Genomic DNA, 18342 nt, shown 5'->3' with positions numbered 1-18342 from the left:
GGTGCCACGCAGCAGCCGGGAGGGACGCGTTGGGCACACGAGGTTGCCTCCACGATCGGTTCCTTTGCAAGCCCGGCCGGCTGCTGCGTGCTCCGGGCAGCCACCGGGTGCCCAGCGCCCCGCACACGCTTCGGGGTGCTCGCGGTACGGGTTTCCCCTAAAAAACCTCAACAAACACCGAAACCGCCCGCTAGTGCTGCGTCGGGAGGGGGGGCGGGGGGGGGGGGGGGGGCGGGGAGGTCCCGGGGCTCGCTGCGGGGCCGGGCCGGGCGGAGCTCCGAGCCGTGCCGTGCCGATCCGAGCCGTGCCGAGCCGTGCCGAGCCGTGCCGAGCCGATCCGAGCCGTGCCGAGCCGTACCGGGCCCGGAAGGCGCCAGGCGGGGGCGGAGCGGGGCGCAGCCGCGGGGTCCGTGTCGGTGCCGGCGGAGCGCCCGGAGCTGAGCTCGGCGGTGAGCGGGCTGCGGGGGCAGCACCGGGGGAGGAGGTGGGGGGGGAGCGGCGCTCGGTGCCCACCGCGACCCGGCCGGGCCCGGCCTCGCCTCCCGGGGCCGGCGCTGAGCCGCCGAGGCCCGGGCGTTGGGCCGGGGACCGGGGCCGGGGATGGCTGCGGCCTGCTCGGCGCCGCGGCCTCCCGGGGCTACCGGAGGCCGGGCTCCTTCCCCCGGTGCACCGGGGGATCGGGGCGGCCGGGCCGGGCCGGAGGCCTTCGGGCGATGCCCGGCAGCCGCGGAGGGGCCGCGCCCGGGGGTCGGGGCCCGGCCCCGTCCTCGGGGCTGGGGGCTTGGCACCGCCGGTGCTGCTGGAGGACGGGGCCTTGCGAGGTGGGGCGGGTCGGCTCCCCGGGCCTCCCGTGCCACCGCGCTGTGCTGCCGTCGCCTCTCCGGGTGTTTGTGTCAGTGGCGAGACCCGTTGTTCGCCGCAGGCAGCGGCTGCGAAGGCGAAACGCGACGTGGACGGAGCTTTGTCGGGCATCCAAAGCTGGGCCAGGGTGTTTGGGGTACGGTTATGGCTGAACCTTCGGCTGAATTTAAGGGTGCCGTCGTCACGCTTCCCGAAGGGAAATTATAAAACGACGTCTCGCTTGTAAATAGAATTTGGATTAGTGTGCACGCCCTCCAAAAGGGCCCATTCCCTCTGAGGGCTGTGAATCAGAATTCCTCTAATGATACTCGTCACCCTTCCTCCCCTCGCTTGCCTGACTGCACACAGTTATTTTAATTTCTTCACATTTTTGCTCATTCTCTGAAGAGAAGCACTACAGCCTTCTGATCTCTGGTTTGTAGAGATACCAGCCCCTATGCCTGTTGTCAATTGCATTAATCTTTTATGATTGCTTGGCAGTTTCTTTTTGGTTCTGGCTCATATTTCACTTTGGTGGTGGTGATTTGGAAAAGTGGGTTGTTGTATCGTGTTCTAGTCGTCATGTGCCTTACAACTTTCTTGTGTAGTTGTTTGGCGTATTGTAATGATCTGTCAAGATGCTCTTGTTCTGAGCATTATTTCTTCAAAAACGATAACCTTTAAGATGAAGAATAATTATGTATTCATGCTCCAATATGTTCTGTTTTTTGTTTGTTTGTTTGTTTTAAATAAGTGTGGAAATTGCTGCAATAGGCCCTATTTTGAGACTGTGATCTGAGAAGAATTTTTGTGAGCCAGACTGCGACTGAAACACTTCATCAGTTGCTGTTAGGACCTAATGTGCATGTTGCAGTGCCGTCTTTAGAGATAAACTGTTTGCTTTGCTGTTTCAGATGTACTTGAGATCAATGCTAAATTCAAATGGAGTATCTCAGAATAAAAGATGCAATAGCACTAAGTATATGTCATACGGTATGTAATCTTTCTGTTTTCAACCCAGCAAGTAACAGCGCTATGTGAATATCTCTCTGAAATCTCAGAGATGACTTGCCATCTGATTAAAATAGAAAAGCTACGCCGTTAGCTCATTCCCAAACTCTCTTCCTTTCCTCAACTCTTAAAACACTGCATCAAGATGCACTCTCATATCGTAAAGTCGATGGCAGGCAGCAAGTCTCATTTTACTCACTGAATTTGTTACCGATTTTGATTTTTGTTGCCAGTGGTAACGTTTTACAACGTTAAAATGGTCTTAGGTGAAATACACCCTTAAGAGTGCACTTTAAGCACTTGTTTGCAAGTTGTTTTTAGCAGAGCCTGTTCTCAAACTTGCTGTAGCTCAGAGAGTGTGGTTGGCTGCGGTTACACTGGACGGAGGTTTCTTTTCTAGTTCTTGGTGACAGCAATCACCCAGGCACAGTGCAGTGACTTCTAGTTATTGCAAGAGGTGTTGTACTTGGGTGTAATTGGTTTCTACTTCCTAATTCTTCCATCAAGGGATTTAAAGCTGTCTTTACAAGCCTGATATCCTCGCTTATCTAAATGTTCACGGTCTTTAGAAGTAAGAACTATTTGAACTGATTCTGGAATGGAATAATGAACTTTTAGCCAGAAAAGTTCAGATCCAGAGTGGGAAAATCCTTGCTTTTCAGAATAAAATAAAAAAAAAAAAGGTGTCTCGAGGTGTTACCAAAACTGCTGGGTGGGAATTCTGCTCCCCGTGGTCAGCAGGTGGCCGCTAGGATGCAAACCAGTTTCATCGGTCTGCAGGCTGGCTGGCAGGGCTCCCCAGGAACCACAAGTCACGCTTCGCTTATGAAATAACACTAGCCAGGGTCGGTAGACAGGGTTGGTAGACACATTTTGAAGTGGTAGCCATCGGCTGTTGGTGCTGGGAAGTTACTTTCCTATTTCTGAGAAGACACGAGAAGGTAGGTTGGTGATGTCTGTAAAAATAGTCGGTATCAGCAGGTTGCCACGTGTCTGTCACAGTTTCTCATTAAAAGTCTGTGTCAGCTCGCAACCGGCTATTTGTGAGGGAACCCTGGAGATAACCTTAAAGCAGTTAGTGTTTTTGTCTCCGTCAAGCCTTGGGAGCCGTGATTGCCAGAGTTTTCAGTGTTCTTCTTTCGTGGTGGCTTTAGCAGGACAGCTTGTGTCCGTCTGCTGAGCAGCCCCGCTGCTCTGCCTGGCTCCACGCAGTACCGAGGCTTGGAGCTGTCAGCGGGCTCTGGGCATCGGCGTGCCGCTGGGTGGCTTGGTGGCACTTCGGTCGGGCACTGCCGTGAATCGGGCAGTTATTTTTGCCGTCTGATAAGAGCAGATTTAATATCTCTGTTCAAATATTGCTAGTGTGCCTTTACAATTCGCCGTCAATTTTTTTCCCATTTTCAAAGCAGTGTTTTCCTTTAAGCGCTGCCAGCTGATACCGAAGTTGGCTGTGGTGCATTTGGATAGCCTTCCCTAAGCCACTTTTTCTGTGTGTAGGGGAATTTAAGCCATATTGCTGCCGCTTCAGCAGTATTTGCAGAGTAACTCCCTTCTCATTTTAATAATTTGAATCTTGTCCCTTTAAGTGTTTTCAGCAGCACATGAAGACTTTTTTCTTCCGTCCGTGAGGTTCGCAGAAGGAGCTGGTTAACCCAACGAAACTCTGTGAAGTTATTCTCACCGCGGTAACACGAGCACTTCTCTTACATCACGCTGTTTGCACTGATTTGCAGGTTATTTGAGCAGATCATTTCTCTAAGCCCCACAGAGGATTTTCTCGATCGGTGTTTTGTTCAAGCAATAAATAAATCTGCTGACGTGTACGTCCTGCCATGTTTGCTTATTCTTGACCTTTGCTTTTTAGACATGCAAGTGACAGTTTCAGTCATGACATTGTGTAACTGGGTGTTCATGCATCCACAAGCTTATTTGTTTTTTTATTCTTAAAAGTTGCAACTGTGACAGCTCAAAGTAGCACAGGACATAGGCAAGGGTTTCAGGGTTAGTCCCGAAGAAACCAAGGGTTCCTAACACTTTGCTGTGGTCAATCAGGGAAGGCAAATATGGGCTGAACAGATTTTGCTCCAGTGCAAGCAAACATAATTCAATAATAATAATCACTCCTCCTCTTTCTGTATTATTGCTGTGACATACCTGTTGCTATGCAGTAGAAAACCTCTGTTCATTGCCTGAGTGTAATTGTTATAACGGATAGGTGGATTTTGGTCTGGTACTGACCTGTGTTTCCACTGCTTTGGGCTCTGCTCCAGGTCCAGAGCAGTCCTAAAGTTATCCCAGGAGGGCCCAGGACATGGCTGCAGCATAGAAACAAATGCCGTGGGAGAGCCTGCGCTGGCTCAGGATGCCTCTGCAAGCTGCCCGTAGCAGCCCAGACATCGTCTCAAAGACTTGGACTCCAACTTCCCCGGGCGTTAGCAGGAATTTATTGATCTAGCAGGAATTAGCTGGCTGGGTGCTTCTGAGGAAGTTGCCCTTTAGTCTTTCGAAAGATTTTTTTTAATGCTGAGTGCTAATTCCATATGTCAAGCTAGTGCTTTCAGTGTGACTAACCTTACATTAGATAATGAGGGAATTAAGATGAAAGTTAAGAAATTAATTGTTCGTGGCCGCGCAGTTAACCTAGTGACAGTTCTTGCATCTCAAGGCATTGCTTCAGAAACGGTGGACTTGGCAGTGTCGGGTCGATGGTTGGACCTGGTGACCTTAAGGGTCTTTTCCAGCCTAAACAATTCTGTGAAATCCTGGTTGTTCCCTGCCTGGGCTGCCTGTGTGTTCTGAGTGCTCAAGATGTCAGAAAACTCCCTCGGCTGCTGCCCTTGTGGCCGCCTGCTGGAGGCCCCATGCCCTGGGGAGGGCTCCATCCCTTTTGGGACAGGAACAGCAGGCCTGTTTTTTTTTGTGTGATCCCATCCTGGCCGCTTGCTCACCCCCAGAGACTAGCACAGTGGTGTTTTTACCATACCACAAGCAAGGGGAGCTTGAGGAGTACTGGGGCTTCATCCTGCTGCCGCGGGGTGTCTGCCCGGGGCTGGCTGCAGCTCTCTGTCCTCACCTCCCCCTTCCGTTCCTGAACCTAACCTGAAAGAATTCAGTGAGAAACATGGTGTTCCTGAGTCGTTACTGAAATGAGTTTTATGGTTAAACCTCAGATGGTGGAAGCCTGTGTGAGGCAGTACAGGCGGGGATGCGGCCTTTACGTGGTGGTCCTGGTGCTGAGTGGTCATCGTCTGGTACAAAGCACACAGACAGGCGATGTGCAGACAGCAGCGACTTCTGTGTCATAAAACTTCCCCAGCTTCAACTCGAGTAAACATCTTACAACGCTTAATGTGCTCTTCTAACAGAATTTAATTTTTCTTTTTATTTCAGACTATAAGACCCAGATATGTCCTTCATATTTGATTGGATTTACAGTGGTTTCAGTAGTGTATTACAGTTTTTAGGTAAGTTTTATTGTTTTTATCATGCTATCTGTTAACCCCTGCTATCTTCAAACATAGCAACTGTTTAAAGAATATTTTGGTGTATATTCGGTAGCACTCAAAATAAAAAAAATGTTCCACTTATCACTACTACATCACTATCAGTACTCAGCCCAGAGCAGAGCAGGCCGAGGGGAGGCCTCATGGCGGCCTGCAGCTCCCTCACGAGGGGAGCGGAGGGGCAGGCGCTGAGCTCTGCTCTCTGGGGACAGCGACAGGACCCGAGGGGACGGCATGGAGCTGGGACAGGGGAGGGTCAGGCTGGATATCAGAAAAAGGTTCTTCATCGAGGTGGTCGGGCAGTGGGACAGACTCCCCAGGGCAGCGGTCATGGCACCGAGCCGCCAGAGTTCAAGAAGCATTTGGACAACGCTCTCAGACACATGGTCTGATTTTGGGGTGGTCCTGTGCAGAGCCAGGAGTTGGACTCAATGATCCTTGTGGGTCCCTCCCAGCTCAGGATATGATTCTATAAGTATTGAGTGTTCTCTGAGTATTTCGAGAATGTGCTCTTCTCTCAATCTTACATTAATCCTTTAACCTCTTGAAAAATTAGATTTTCTTTCATGAACATAATAGATTTGATTTTTTTAATTGCATCACGTTTAATCTGGTGTCATTCGAGAATTCAAATATGAACAACCATCTACAAAAAAATTAATGCCAGATATTGAAGCCCCTGCTCATGTCCAGCAGTGCTTTATTGTGTGACTAGTGTCACTGAAATCAGTGTGAAACTCCACTGATCTCTGATGAAGAACCTTAGGAAAGTATTCCCTGGCCAAAAGCATCTGCAATCCATGTTGATCCAAGGTGAAATATTAGCTTGTGCAAAACAGGAGGGGAAAAAAAAAAAGAGGAAAGGAAATGTTAGGATACTAAAAAGAGGAAGAGAAGTTGCAGATAACACAGCTAAAAAGGACATTTTACGGGTTCCAGGGATTCTACTGAAGCAAATAAAAAGCATTTGAGATTAATGGATCATGGCACCTGCCTTTTATCAGTTGGAAGTTTAAACTTTTTCACTGAATGTTAGACCCTTGGCCTACTATTGAAATATTAGCCAGTGAAATTTTAACTAAGTTGACTAATCTCCCTTATCTTCTCTTACTTAGTCAAGCAGCGATTACTGCACGTTAGCTCACTTTCCTATATCTGCGCATACAAAGTCTAATTCTGGTGAAAGATACTGAAGCTTGCAGTAGAAAGGAGAATTGCTGTCCATATGTCCCTTTAATTCTAGAATAAATAAATAAATAAATAAAATCGTGTACATTTTATTCATTTGAAGAAGGCTGATCCTAGCATTTGGGATACTCTACAATTCCCTGTGCTATCGTGACAGGAGGCAAGGTAGATCACTGTATGAAACATCCCTTCATACACATACATGTAGAATGCACAAAGAATCCTTTTATTGATATTCTGGTTTTAATGTCACTAATAGATGAAGTATTACTGCTTGTTCGTCTTGCATTTTTATGAAAGACACTCAGAAAGTATAAAAAGTTTCAGAGAAAGTGGGGGCATTTGCTTTGGGAGCGAATGTTCCCTATGTGTCCAGTCTGTGAGTAGCAACAGCACTATTGTATTAATGTAGTTTAGTAGTGTTTCATTTAACTTGTAAGGTAAGTGTGAACTGGAGTTTCTCCTGTGACCTAAGTTTTAATATATGAACATGTTTGTTCACTTCTCTCTCTGTAAACATCAATACTTTCTCCTCCGGCTTGTAGATTAATAGGTGGTGTAATTTGGGCATATGAAAAGGTGAGTTTGGGGAGTAAGAGTTGTATTTGAAAAAAGAACTGTGCAAACACTCTACAGTACTTGTAGTTAAAAAAAGATTATTAATGAAATAAGTTGAGGAATATGAAAGAGTATTCTTTCCTGCAGGTTATAAAACGTGCCCTGGTGGAATGCGATTCCAGAGATTAGTTTAAAGGTAGGGGGAAAGGTGAGCAAACAGCGGCAGTGTAAAGGTCGGGCAGATAGAGGCACATGTGACCGTGCAGCACTACAGCATCCAGGGGGTGGCCAAGGAACCCCCTGTGTAATGTTATTTAAAATCTCACAAAAGAAAAGAGCTATGAGGATAAGAGTTGATAAGAGGTCACCACCAGTTTAACCCTCATCAGGCATGGACGGGGAAGGATCTCTTTCTTATCAGAAGCCTTCCTCATCAGACTAAGTCCATATGTGTACCAAAAACTAGTATCACAAATAATGCAAAAACTGGACAGCAGCTGGGGCTTATCAGCAACTCAGATGTGTCTGCCAAACGGGCAAGGCTGTGTGCTCACGGGGGGATGCAGTGGAGCAGAGACCCCAGGGTGACCTGTGCCTCAGGCTGGAAGGGAAACAAATAAGGGCTCCAGAAATGACGTGGCTGGGTCATTCTGCTCGTCATGTACAGTCCAGGGGACTGCTGTTAATGTGACCTTGGAATGGCTACAAGCCTCTTGTTCCTGCGGCACTTGGCACAGCGCATCTTGGCAGTAGGCAGGATTTTGGTACCTAGTTTGCAGATCAGGAGGGTTAGTTGTTCTTCGGGGAGAGTGCGTGGTTAAGTGAAGTGACTACAACAGTGGGACAGTGGAACTTTAATGGTAACGTATACTTCAAGAAGTATTTCTGTATCATCAAGGTGGTTGTAAAAGAAACCTTTCTTCAGTATATTACAAAGCACCACAATACTGTGACATTATCTAGTAAAAGATCCTGGTGACTTAAAACTCCCACATTACAGTACTTGGCCGCATTTTGCAATTCTTTTTAAACAGGAGGAAGAAAAAAGAAAATTCTGTTAGGAATGTAGCTCATTTTTGTTTTTAAAGAACTGTTAATTTCAGCATATGTATTTTTTCCCTCCTTTCTTCAGCACTCTTGAGGGTGGTGGGGTCAATAGCGGTTCCTAAGGAAACATGCATGTGTAGCATCCAGGTCACAGTTCTTTGAAAACACATAAGGCAAAGCGTAAAAGGCACAAAGCTAGGAGATTCTTACTTCAATAGTTTTTCAGTACAGAATGTGTGGGTTTTTTTAAATAAATTTATCTTAAGAATATTTTACGTCGAATGTTGATCAGTTTGAAGCAGTGAAAAATAATTCTGGCATAGGTTGTGGTGTTGGCAAGTCTGAGAGAATTGTCCTTTGACAATCTCAAACTTCAGGAAATATGGTGCTAATATTTTACACGTCTTCTCCTTTGCAACAGTTGATGTATTTATTGGGATTACAAGTAGAGAAATAAAGGGGAAAAGGCATTTTTATAAAGACGACAGTGAAAGTAACATTTCTTGTTCCTGTTATTATGGCATTATCACAAGACAGCAAATGTGTCAAAATGGCACTGATGATGCCATTCGGGTCATAACCACACAATTTAGCTGAGGATCTGGATGAATATTACTTCTGTCAAAATAATACGTGAGCCAAAATAAAACAATTCATATATATGCTAATTATGGCTATTGACATTGAAGCTAGGTTCTCTATAAAATACCTACTGAGATCTGAAGTTTTTTGTTTCAAACATTTATTTTTTTTTTTTGGTCATAACTGGAGGGGGATGAACAAAACATGCTCTGTTCCACGTCTGGGGTTGATAATGTTTTATAATCTGTTGTTAGCACTGTACCTCTGTACCTCCCAGGCAATTCCACTGTCTGCGAGCAAAACTGTCGCTTCGCTAAGGCAGAGTAGGCTACTCTGGCAAGGTTTAATCCTGTTTTGACTTTGCTCGGATAACATAAACGCATTTATATTACCGACACGTTTACATCAGTCATGTGCCTGCCCCCCGAAATGCCACTCAGCATCACATAAGCTGCCTGGAGCAAGCATAGCTGTGATAAGCACATGAGCGAGTGTGAATGTGGCTTGTACAAGTAGGAGAGCACTGATAAAGGTCATCGATAAAGCGCACTGTGGAGCTTGGCAGGTCTGTATTTTGTACTGTGTCCGTAAAACTTTGCTCCTGGGAGCGTTAGAAATAATGTGACTGCATATGTCTGGTTTAATTAGCGATCACACTCCCTTTCACTGCTGGCTGTCAGAGCTGTGCCACCAGAAACCTGTAGGATATCCATGTAGGAACGTTTATTGGTCTTGCTGATCAGCAGACCCCACAGGATCTGAAAGAGGCTTAGGCTTCAGAATGCTCAAATACACTATTGCTGTTGCTCTTAAATGTTCGTATTTTTTATGTGTGTGATGTGAGTTCCTGTTGGACGATGTTATGGTAATACCTTCGCTGATTTAACTGGCTATTCAGTAGATTATTCTTTGTTGCAGGACTGTACAAGAAATCAGGCAAACTAGTTTTTCTTGGATTGGACAATGCTGGAAAAACTACGCTGCTGCACATGCTCAAAGATGACAGACTGGGACAGCACGTCCCCACACTACACCCCAGTAAGTTAACGCTCCTAGATCCCTAGCCAGGAAGTATTCAAAGTATTGCAAGAAAAGCAATACCTGATTATACATCATAAGTAACTGGGGGGAAACAAAGGAATTTTGGGGATCACAATCCATAGGTAATTTGAGTCATACTCAAAAAATTCTTTTAGGATAGTTCAATGTGACTTATTTAAAATTAAGGGGCCAGTTAGAAGCAGAGTAATGGAGCTGAGTCTGAATTACAGAAGCTGTGGGAAACTGGGGCTTGCATTTATGTACACTGTTTTGATTTTCGTTGCTTAGAGGTTTCTGTGTGATTGTCATTGTGGTAGCCTTGCAGGAGAAGAGGTTCAGTGCAGGTTAAAAATGTGGACTGGTGAAGTCTAAGAAGGAGGTAAGCAATTAAGCAAGGACACAAAGAGGAGAAACCTTCAACAGTATTGTACGTGAAATTCCAACTTTGTGGCAAACCGGAGGCCAGAGCTGCCTGCTGTTTTTGTAATGTGTAGGGATAAGTAACGTGTGGGCCTTCTCTGCTATTCTCTTAACATTGCAGGTATTCTCTATGTGTTTTAATGGTTAACCACATTTATTTTGTTACACAAGTGTTATTGAGGGAAAATGTATTGTACTGATTCATTTCTTGAATACGAAAATACTGAAAACAACCAAGAGAAAGCAAAATCTATACCCTAGCTTAGACTATTCCATATAGCGGAATATCGTATAAGATGTATATAATGCTGTATAATCTTCACATGCAGAGAACATTATTTTGTGTATTTTTAGCTTCAGAGGAGCTGACAATTGCTGGCATGACTTTCACTACCTTTGATCTGGGTGGACATGCTCAAGGTAAGAGAATATGTTGACTCATTTAACTGCAGTGAATTAAGTTAGAGTTGTTTACAGTAAGTTTGTCTCAGATCAGAAATACAACCATGCTGCAGAGATCGGCTTCCCACACTCTCTTTGATAGTGTTAAAAACATTCACTGCTCTGTTGCCTGTCTCCATCACATACTGCACTCCCAAATACAATTTGGCAAGAGCTGCACTAGAGCAAAATTTCTGAACTGATAATGCGTATTTTGAGGAGGATTAGGTAGTTTTTGTTTCACTACTTCAGATTGCTTATACTTACGTTTAACCTTTATGCTTCAAACTTGTGTTTCTTGACATAATTCTTGGGGAAACACAAAAAGGTTGAGTACATCAGTGTGCATGTGGGATAGAGGGGTGATAACACTAGAGGGACTGGTAATTTTGATTTATTATCAAAAGCTTTGTAAAACATGAAATTGCATCCTGAAGACTGGCAGTATAAGCTAAGACTGAAAAAAAATTGTTGCTTCCTAATTACTGATGTGCATTGCTCTAAATTTTGTGATAATTTCCATTGTTTTTCATTCACATCTTCCCTGTAGCTCGCAGAGTGTGGAAAAACTATCTGCCAGCTATTAATGGCATTGTGTTCTTGGTGGACTGTGCGGATCATGAAAGACTGCTCGAATCAAAAGAAGAACTTGATGTAAGTTTAAATGTGTTTTTGAAAGTCTGAACTTTAACTTCCGAAAAACAAGATCAGTATCCAACAGAGCTCTCTTGCCACCTGGTCATGAGTGCTAGTAATTTCACCTTCTGCGTCATCATTCCTATCTAGTTGTATTCTGGTTCTGTTGCCCTCTTCTTACTATTCATTACTGTATGCATTGAAGGTAGGTGAACATGTTATTTTGCCAATAATTCAGTTGAATCAATATTGCTCCATTTGTGATATTTTCCATTTTGTGAGTAATTTCATTTATTTTATCCCAAGTACATTAAACAACTCCCATCAATTAATTTTGATGTGCCAGTGAATTTTTTACCCTTACTTTTTAAAAGGCCAAGCTTCACCAAATGATTTAATGGCATTACGTTGTTAACTTTTTATCTTAATGTGAAGTCCTAAGTCAAAATATATCCTGAAATAATCTCTTCCCCCTTTCTCCTTCCCTTTGTAGTCACTAATGACAGATGAAACTATTGCTAATGTGCCTATCCTAATCCTTGGTAATAAGATTGACAGACCTGAAGCCATCAGTGAAGAGAGGTTACGAGAGATGTTTGGTCTGTACGGCCAGACAACAGGAAAGGTAATGTTGTGGTTTTTTTTGGTTAGGGATCTTGTGTTTGCTTTATATTTCTGTGTTGGTTCCAGTCCACTTCAGCTACACAAAACAAATGTTTTTTAGTTTATTATGTACTTAATACATTATAGACTTATATGGAATAAATGCTGAAGTCTCTTTCTTTTGTGCATGTGTGTGTTAGATACACCTCTACTGCAACTTCTATTAATTGTTTTCAATGCCACATTTTTTTCCAGAGAAAAGGTATTAGTACCTAGTATAGTTGTCAGTACTTGAACTTTTCCAGTGCAGTACTTCTAAAGGGTGAACAAGTTTTCAGAGGATACAGTTCTATAGTTCTAGTGAGAACTATAAGAGAAAACCTGATAAAGTCTTTCAGTAATTGACTTTTTTATTTAAATTGCAGGTTTAATACAAATCATTACTCAACGTGTTTAACTAAAGTTTAGAAATAGGTTTACATCATGGAAAAAATCTGAGTTTGTAGGCTGTGGAAAAAAAAATCCTACTGGCATCTGTAACAACAAGACAGATTTGTATTATGCATCTTTGTAATACTTCAACTCTCTCTAAAGTAAATACAGTGTATTACTTGTAGTAGGCATTTGGGTACAAGTAGTTAGAAACAAGTTGCTCCATTATCCTTTGTCTTTGGAAGTACACCTCTCCTGATGCAGCTGACAAAGCTGTTCCAGTGTCACTTCCATTCCAGCTTGCATTAGGTGACCAGCAGTGGACTGCCTTGAGGAGAGGACCCAGTCTTGTAATTCCTCTTTGCTTTTGTATTCTGCTTCACAGAGTTCAGTGCTAGTCGGAGTTTAGGTTGAGCAGAAGCGAATCTGTACCTCTTTGTTTTCCAAGTGAAAAAGAATTTCATAGGTTAGTTTAGAATAGGTGTAATAGGCTGTAAACAGTTACTATAGATACTTTTTTTTGCATCTTGCCCTGTTTTTTACAACACTGCACATAGTCTATGATGTATGACTCCTGTTGTGAATGTCCAGTTGAGCAATAGCTTTGTCACACTGTGATGCTCTTGGCAAGCAAGCAACTCGCACTCTGACTGTGGTCAGTCCTAATTTGTAGCAAATGCTCTTTTTATCTTGTTGGAAAGCTATTAGAAACAGAGCAGGGAACTTCTTCTGAAAACTGAGCATAAGCTCTCTGTGCACATGCTTGCTCTTGTACTCAGGTTCATATACTTTATGCTCTCCAAATGTGGCTGCGCATGTAAAGATGCTCAGCGTATTTCCTCAGTGACTGTAGTCCTAGTAAGGTGTGCAAATGTTTTGGTTAGTTTATTTTCTAAAATTCTAGTGCCCAACATGAATTAAGTAATGGCATTCCATTGAAATAAATGTTGATGTAGAGGAGGAATCTTCTTGTAAAGATACCATAACTTGGAATACTTTTGTCTCTTTGCAGGGCAGTATACCATTGAAAGAATTGAATGCAAGGCCACTAGAAGTGTTCATGTGCAGCGTGCTAAAGAGACAAGGCTACGGAGAAGGATTCCGTTGGATGGCACAGTACATAGATTAACGCCAAAATCACATTAGTACTTTCTGTCCCATGTCTAAATATTAAGTCTGCTCCTTCTCTGATCACTCAGTGTACGTAACTTGAATTCATTTGACTGTTTAGTTATATAAGGATACATTTTTACATAATTATACCACCTATGCTAAATTGTAAGTGTGAGGATTGAAAAATTATTTCAAGCAAGTTTGTAAGTTTAAGTACCACAACTTTTTAGCTTTCTAATCCCATACAACATTCTTTTGCAACTTTTAATTTAACAAATCTCCAGCACCATTTTTGGACAGAGCAACTTTCCAGTACAGTATGTTTGAATGCACTTTTTAACAGCTAAAAACTACAGACATGTGAAAAATATTTAATGCTTATCATGTTAAATTTTTTTATGTACTTTTTTGAAACTGGTTTTATAACTTTAGAGTATATAACCATCTTTCAACGAATAATAAATAATTAGCTGATGGATAATTGCATGATGCCTTACAGTTTTCAATAATATACTTTCTTATGCAACGTCATGCAATAAATTTAAATCCAGTTTTTGGCGACTTTAATGGAAAATGTTTCATTTTAATGTGTCTTAACTAGTGAGGCTGTCTAATGATCTGAATATGGGGGATATTTTCCTGAAACACAGAAGGCCACAAAGTAGTTTCGTTGTGTGTTAAGGAGTAAGGTGTTTCCTTCAGACTACCAAATTGCATTTATTTTAGGATCTTGCATTACTAGAAGAAAACTCTAATCCGATGCCCTTATAACTACCACCTTTAAAAAATACAAAATCTGTGTCAATGCAAATCATGAACTAATGTCAAAAGTGGTCTTACTTTACTGGTACCTTGAATTAAACCCCTGAAGTGACAAAAAATACAAATTTTACTGAAGAAATTAAGAAAGGTACTGCACTAAATTATTCTGTTCTCAGTTTAATTAGATTTGGATTCTGCCAGAAGATTTATCAGTGAAATTGCCAGGAAAAAAAAATTGCTGTTGTTGCTTGTGAAAATTTATCAGCCCACACCCAGTCGGACAATTCTATTTTTGGTGTTTTGATTTGGATTAAGGTGGATTGTTTTTCTACAGTTTTGCCCTGAAGCTTAGTCAATATAACAGTCGTTGGATGCCCAAGTGGCTTGTTTCTGGGGTAAAACTTCATTATCTTCAGTGTTTGTTTTCCAGACTTCTGACTGTTTTTTCCCCATCTCCCAGTGCATTAGCTCCCTGAGGAGAGGACAGGTTATTTTCTAAGAAGGAGTGGTGAAACGTGTATCCATCAGCTTCTTGTTGACACTAGCTGACATTGCCATGGAACTGTTATTTGTGTTTCTGTGTGCAGCAGGATGTTTTCCTCTGTGATGTAGCTAATGAAGGTAGGGTTTCAGCCTGGGAATCGTTGTTTCACTGTGGTGGGTTTGACTTTCACCATGTAGTGTGTTTCACCCTTGTGAAACTAAGAACTGCTACAAATATTCTTACTGAATCCCAGGACAGGGACTACTTCTCCTCGCAGTTGTAGGTCTTCTTTAAAATACTCTAGGCCCTATGTTTTCAATATCCTTAGCTGCAAAGGTATATTTGTCTGCCTTGATTTCATTTTCTCTCTTGAACTACTGGGCTTGTCTCTTGGATTTAAAGCCTATAGGCTTTAAAAAAAATAGAAATTTGGACCTTTTCAAAGCCTATAGAATAAAAGAGATGTACTTCTTGCCCAGATCTGGACTTGTATGATTGAATATTGATGATTAGTTCCCCGCAGTCCTACGTTATGCTTCTGAATAAGATCAATAATTCAGAACCTAACTAATATAGATTATAGCTGACATTTGTTACAGCAGTCTTATAGAAGTGTTAAGCCTAGTTTGTTCATGGTGAAGTTCAGAAGTGAGGATATCTGATAGCTTTTCCAAGAGACCGATGTGAAAGAATTCTGCATTTAAACTCTGCTGCAGAGTAGTGCCTCTGTATTGCATAAGACAAAACTGTAGATCAGAAGCAGCCTCTTACCAGTGTGGACGACATGCGAGTCGTTGCTACCTACGGCAGTTACACTTGGGGACATGCCTTTTTTTTCCCCCTCTCTAGATTTTTCTGATAACGGTTACAATGCAACAGCTAAATCAGTAGATGGTGTAAATATTAAAAATACTTTTTGCAGTCATACAGTGACATTGCTATGGGAGACTCGGGACTGTGCTGCCTGTACCGATGGAAATGAAGCTGGAAGTGGAGATGTTCTGCTGCCCTGCTCCTCACTGGGGTGGGGAGTGCCCGCAGACCACTTCCGTAGGCTGAGCCATTCCGTGGGCATTGGAAGAGACTGGGGTCCTCTTCAGCTGCTGTTCAACCAACTGTGAATAACGTGAGCAGTAAAGAAAGGGATGATAGTCTTAAAGTGTTAAAAAAGGACAGAGGTATACTGCTTTAAAAGTGTGTATTAAGGGTAATTCTTAGTGTTATGGAACTACTCAGATTTCATGTTTCATACTGTGAGATGCTAGTTTAAATGTGGTTGTAATAAGGGCATGAAGAAATTGGACCTTTTGTTTTTCTGTCTTGGTATTGTAATGGTTCCCATTGTGGGAACAGCTGAACAACACTCGGTTAAATACACAAATAATCTCACTGTTCCTTCGGTAGAGGAAATATTTCTTCTGTAGTTTACATTCTGCTGTGCACATGAATGTGAATGGGTGTCATGTGTCTTTGTGTGAAGACTTTATTAATAGAAAAATATACTGGTGAGAGTTTTTCTGGTGGCTTTCATCCCCACCACCTCTACATCTCCCCGTTCACTTATTTCTAGAGGTTACTTATTCCTATGATTGCGACCAGTCTTACTTATAAAAAAAAAAAAAAGAGGGGAGGGGGCAACGTTCACCTCTGGGTCTGACTCCTTTGAATTTTTTTTGCACTCTTGACTATGCAGACTTCAATTAAACATCACTTTAAAGAATGTGAAAAAGAAAACCCATTAATAAAGACGTTATTTATGAAGTGTCTCAAATTTGTTTTTACATCACCACTTCAAGAGAAATGAATGCAGATTTCTAAGATATTAATAACTAGTACTGACAAAATGGCCCATATTTCACTGCAGTGACCCCATACAGTAGCATCTGTGAGTCGAATAAGATTTATTCTGCTTGGATTTAATTAAACTTTGGTTTTAGTTTGTACTGTTTATCTGAGAGGCATTGCTATATTTCAGTCTTGGTTTAATAAATTCTTTAGCAACAATTATTGGCATTGGAAATGGGAAGGATCTTTGCGTTTTATTTGTCCTCTTGCCAGACCAAGATTATTTCATGAAGCGTGTTATCTAATGCTGTATTCAGTGTTCAGGTACTGTCATATGATGTGCCAAAGATGACCTGTGGCATTCACTGGAATATAATACCTGCATGTGTGTGGGCTTTATTGTATTTTAATAATTGGAATTGAACATCAAATAGAGCATTTGACATCTGCTTATTTATAACTAAAGTCACCTCAGAAAAATGATATTGTTGTTCTCCAGTCCCAGTGAATTCACAGGTCTACTTTAAGTAGAATTGTTCTGTCTTGTTCTCTCTTGTTTGTACTGTCAGCATATTTGGTTGTTACCAACCAAAGTCCAATATTTCTATTGACTACAACATGCTCAGAGTTCGTGTAAATAATGTAATCAATAGTTATGGACTTAAAAGCCGTATTTAAAACAGCCTAATCCACTGGCTGTCAGTGGGGACGTGTAATTTATTTGCACTTAGATAAACCACTTTTGCACTAGTATTTCAGTGTGGAACTAAACATTTTCTGTTTTGAAATGTGAGTGCTCTAAATGTTTAAAAGCATAATTTATATAATAAACTGCAGAAGAAAAGCTGAAGGAGAAAGTGGTCTTAAACATGTTCTTAATGTGGTGTTTATTGTTATTATCACATGCCATGCTTGAAATGTAAGTATCAGGAATAGAAAATAAAATTCTGAGTTGGAATTTGAAGAAAAAGAGTTTTAAGCAAGTAGTTCTTGACAAATTACATTAATCATGACCAGGAAGAAGCGTTCTGACCCAGTGCATGTTCTAGTGCTGAGTTTGGGTTTCTTCAGCTGGGTATAATAACCGTTCAGCCACTCCTTTGCTAGGATTTCTGTTCAGGTGTGCATGGAATCAAATCCTCAACTCAGAAAACAGCATAAAAGGATGATGTTTCCTTTCTTGCAGGTTTAAAATAGGTAGAAAGATCCAATTTTACAGGCAAATGATAGCTGTCTTAGATTTCGGCAGACCTCTAGGATTTGCACTGTTGGTGGGACAGTATCGAGTGGGGATGCCCCTGAGTTTAGGTGTTTATCACCCTGTTTGCTTACGTGCCTCTCGTGTTTGACACAGCCCACGGGAAAGCATGTTGTTTTCTGTCATAAGGAACTATTCTCCAGTCCTAAGTATGTGCTCTCCTTAGTTAATTTTTTCCAAATCATTTTGCACTTGTCTGCTTCAGAACTAGAATTAGAAAATTGTGGTGAGCAGTTATGGTAAAATAATGATAAGAATGTGTCCCTTGCTTTTCTTATGACCCCATTTCTTATGGCAAGTGTGCCATCTGAGTAAGAAATTTGTAATGTTTTACACCCTTTGATGCATTTTTCATTTCAGGATCTCAAAACTTTCTACATGCTAATGCTGCCTCACCATTCTGGTGATGCAGAGAGCTCTTGTCCTTGTTTAACCTGTGAAGAAAATGTGGTCCAGAGGGATTATGTCATGCTTGGTCACTGAATGGAGAGAGCTCTCAGCCACCACCACCAGCAAGCTGCAATGGAGCAATGCCTTGGCTAGTCCACACACCGTTTGTCCGAGAGAGAAACTGCGATGCAGGAAGGGAAAAATTAGCTGGGTTGAAAGATGTCCTCTGGTCGGTGAGGAAAGAGGGA

The 18342-nt window shown here is 42.3% G+C and overlaps 1 protein-coding gene across 2 annotated transcripts; it reads left to right on the top strand.

Moving 5' to 3' along the window:
* Positions 1-223: 223 nt before the first annotated feature.
* Positions 224-17303, top strand: SAR1B (secretion associated Ras related GTPase 1B). Of its 2 annotated transcripts, none has more exons than XM_080555500.1 (7): positions 224-449; positions 5242-5315; positions 9648-9767; positions 10545-10610; positions 11182-11285; positions 11761-11892; positions 13315-17303. In XM_080555500.1, exons 2-7 carry the CDS (start codon positions 5258-5260, stop codon positions 13429-13431), a joined length of 597 nt encoding a protein of 198 aa, XP_080411626.1. In that variant the 5' UTR covers positions 224-449; positions 5242-5257; the 3' UTR covers positions 13432-17303. The 2 variants fall into 2 exon arrangements, with proteins under 2 accessions (XP_080411626.1, XP_080411627.1); XM_080555501.1 differs by lacking the exon at positions 224-449 and adding an exon at positions 2625-2792.
* Positions 17304-18342: the final 1039 nt, after the last annotated feature.

Source organism: Anser brachyrhynchus (assembly GCF_964034855.1).
Source record: "Anser brachyrhynchus genome assembly, chromosome: 14".
NCBI classification, from domain to species: domain Eukaryota; kingdom Metazoa; phylum Chordata; class Aves; order Anseriformes; family Anatidae; genus Anser; species Anser brachyrhynchus.
Note: the sequence above shows the minus strand (reverse complement) of the source record. Positions and strands in the feature narration are given on the sequence as shown.

Bases quoted from the DNA above. Each gene is read 5' to 3' on its own strand.
- SAR1B (XM_080555500.1), top strand. From the start codon at position 5,258: ATGTCCTTCATATTTGATTGGATTTACAGTGGTTTCAGTAGTGTATTA. The intron at 5,316-9,647 runs GTAAGTTTTATT...TCTTTGTTGCAG, and splicing joins TAGTGTATTACAGTTTTTAG to GACTGTACAAGAAATCAGGC. The intron at 9,768-10,544 runs GTAAGTTAACGC...GTGTATTTTTAG, and splicing joins CGTCCCCACACTACACCCCA to CTTCAGAGGAGCTGACAATT.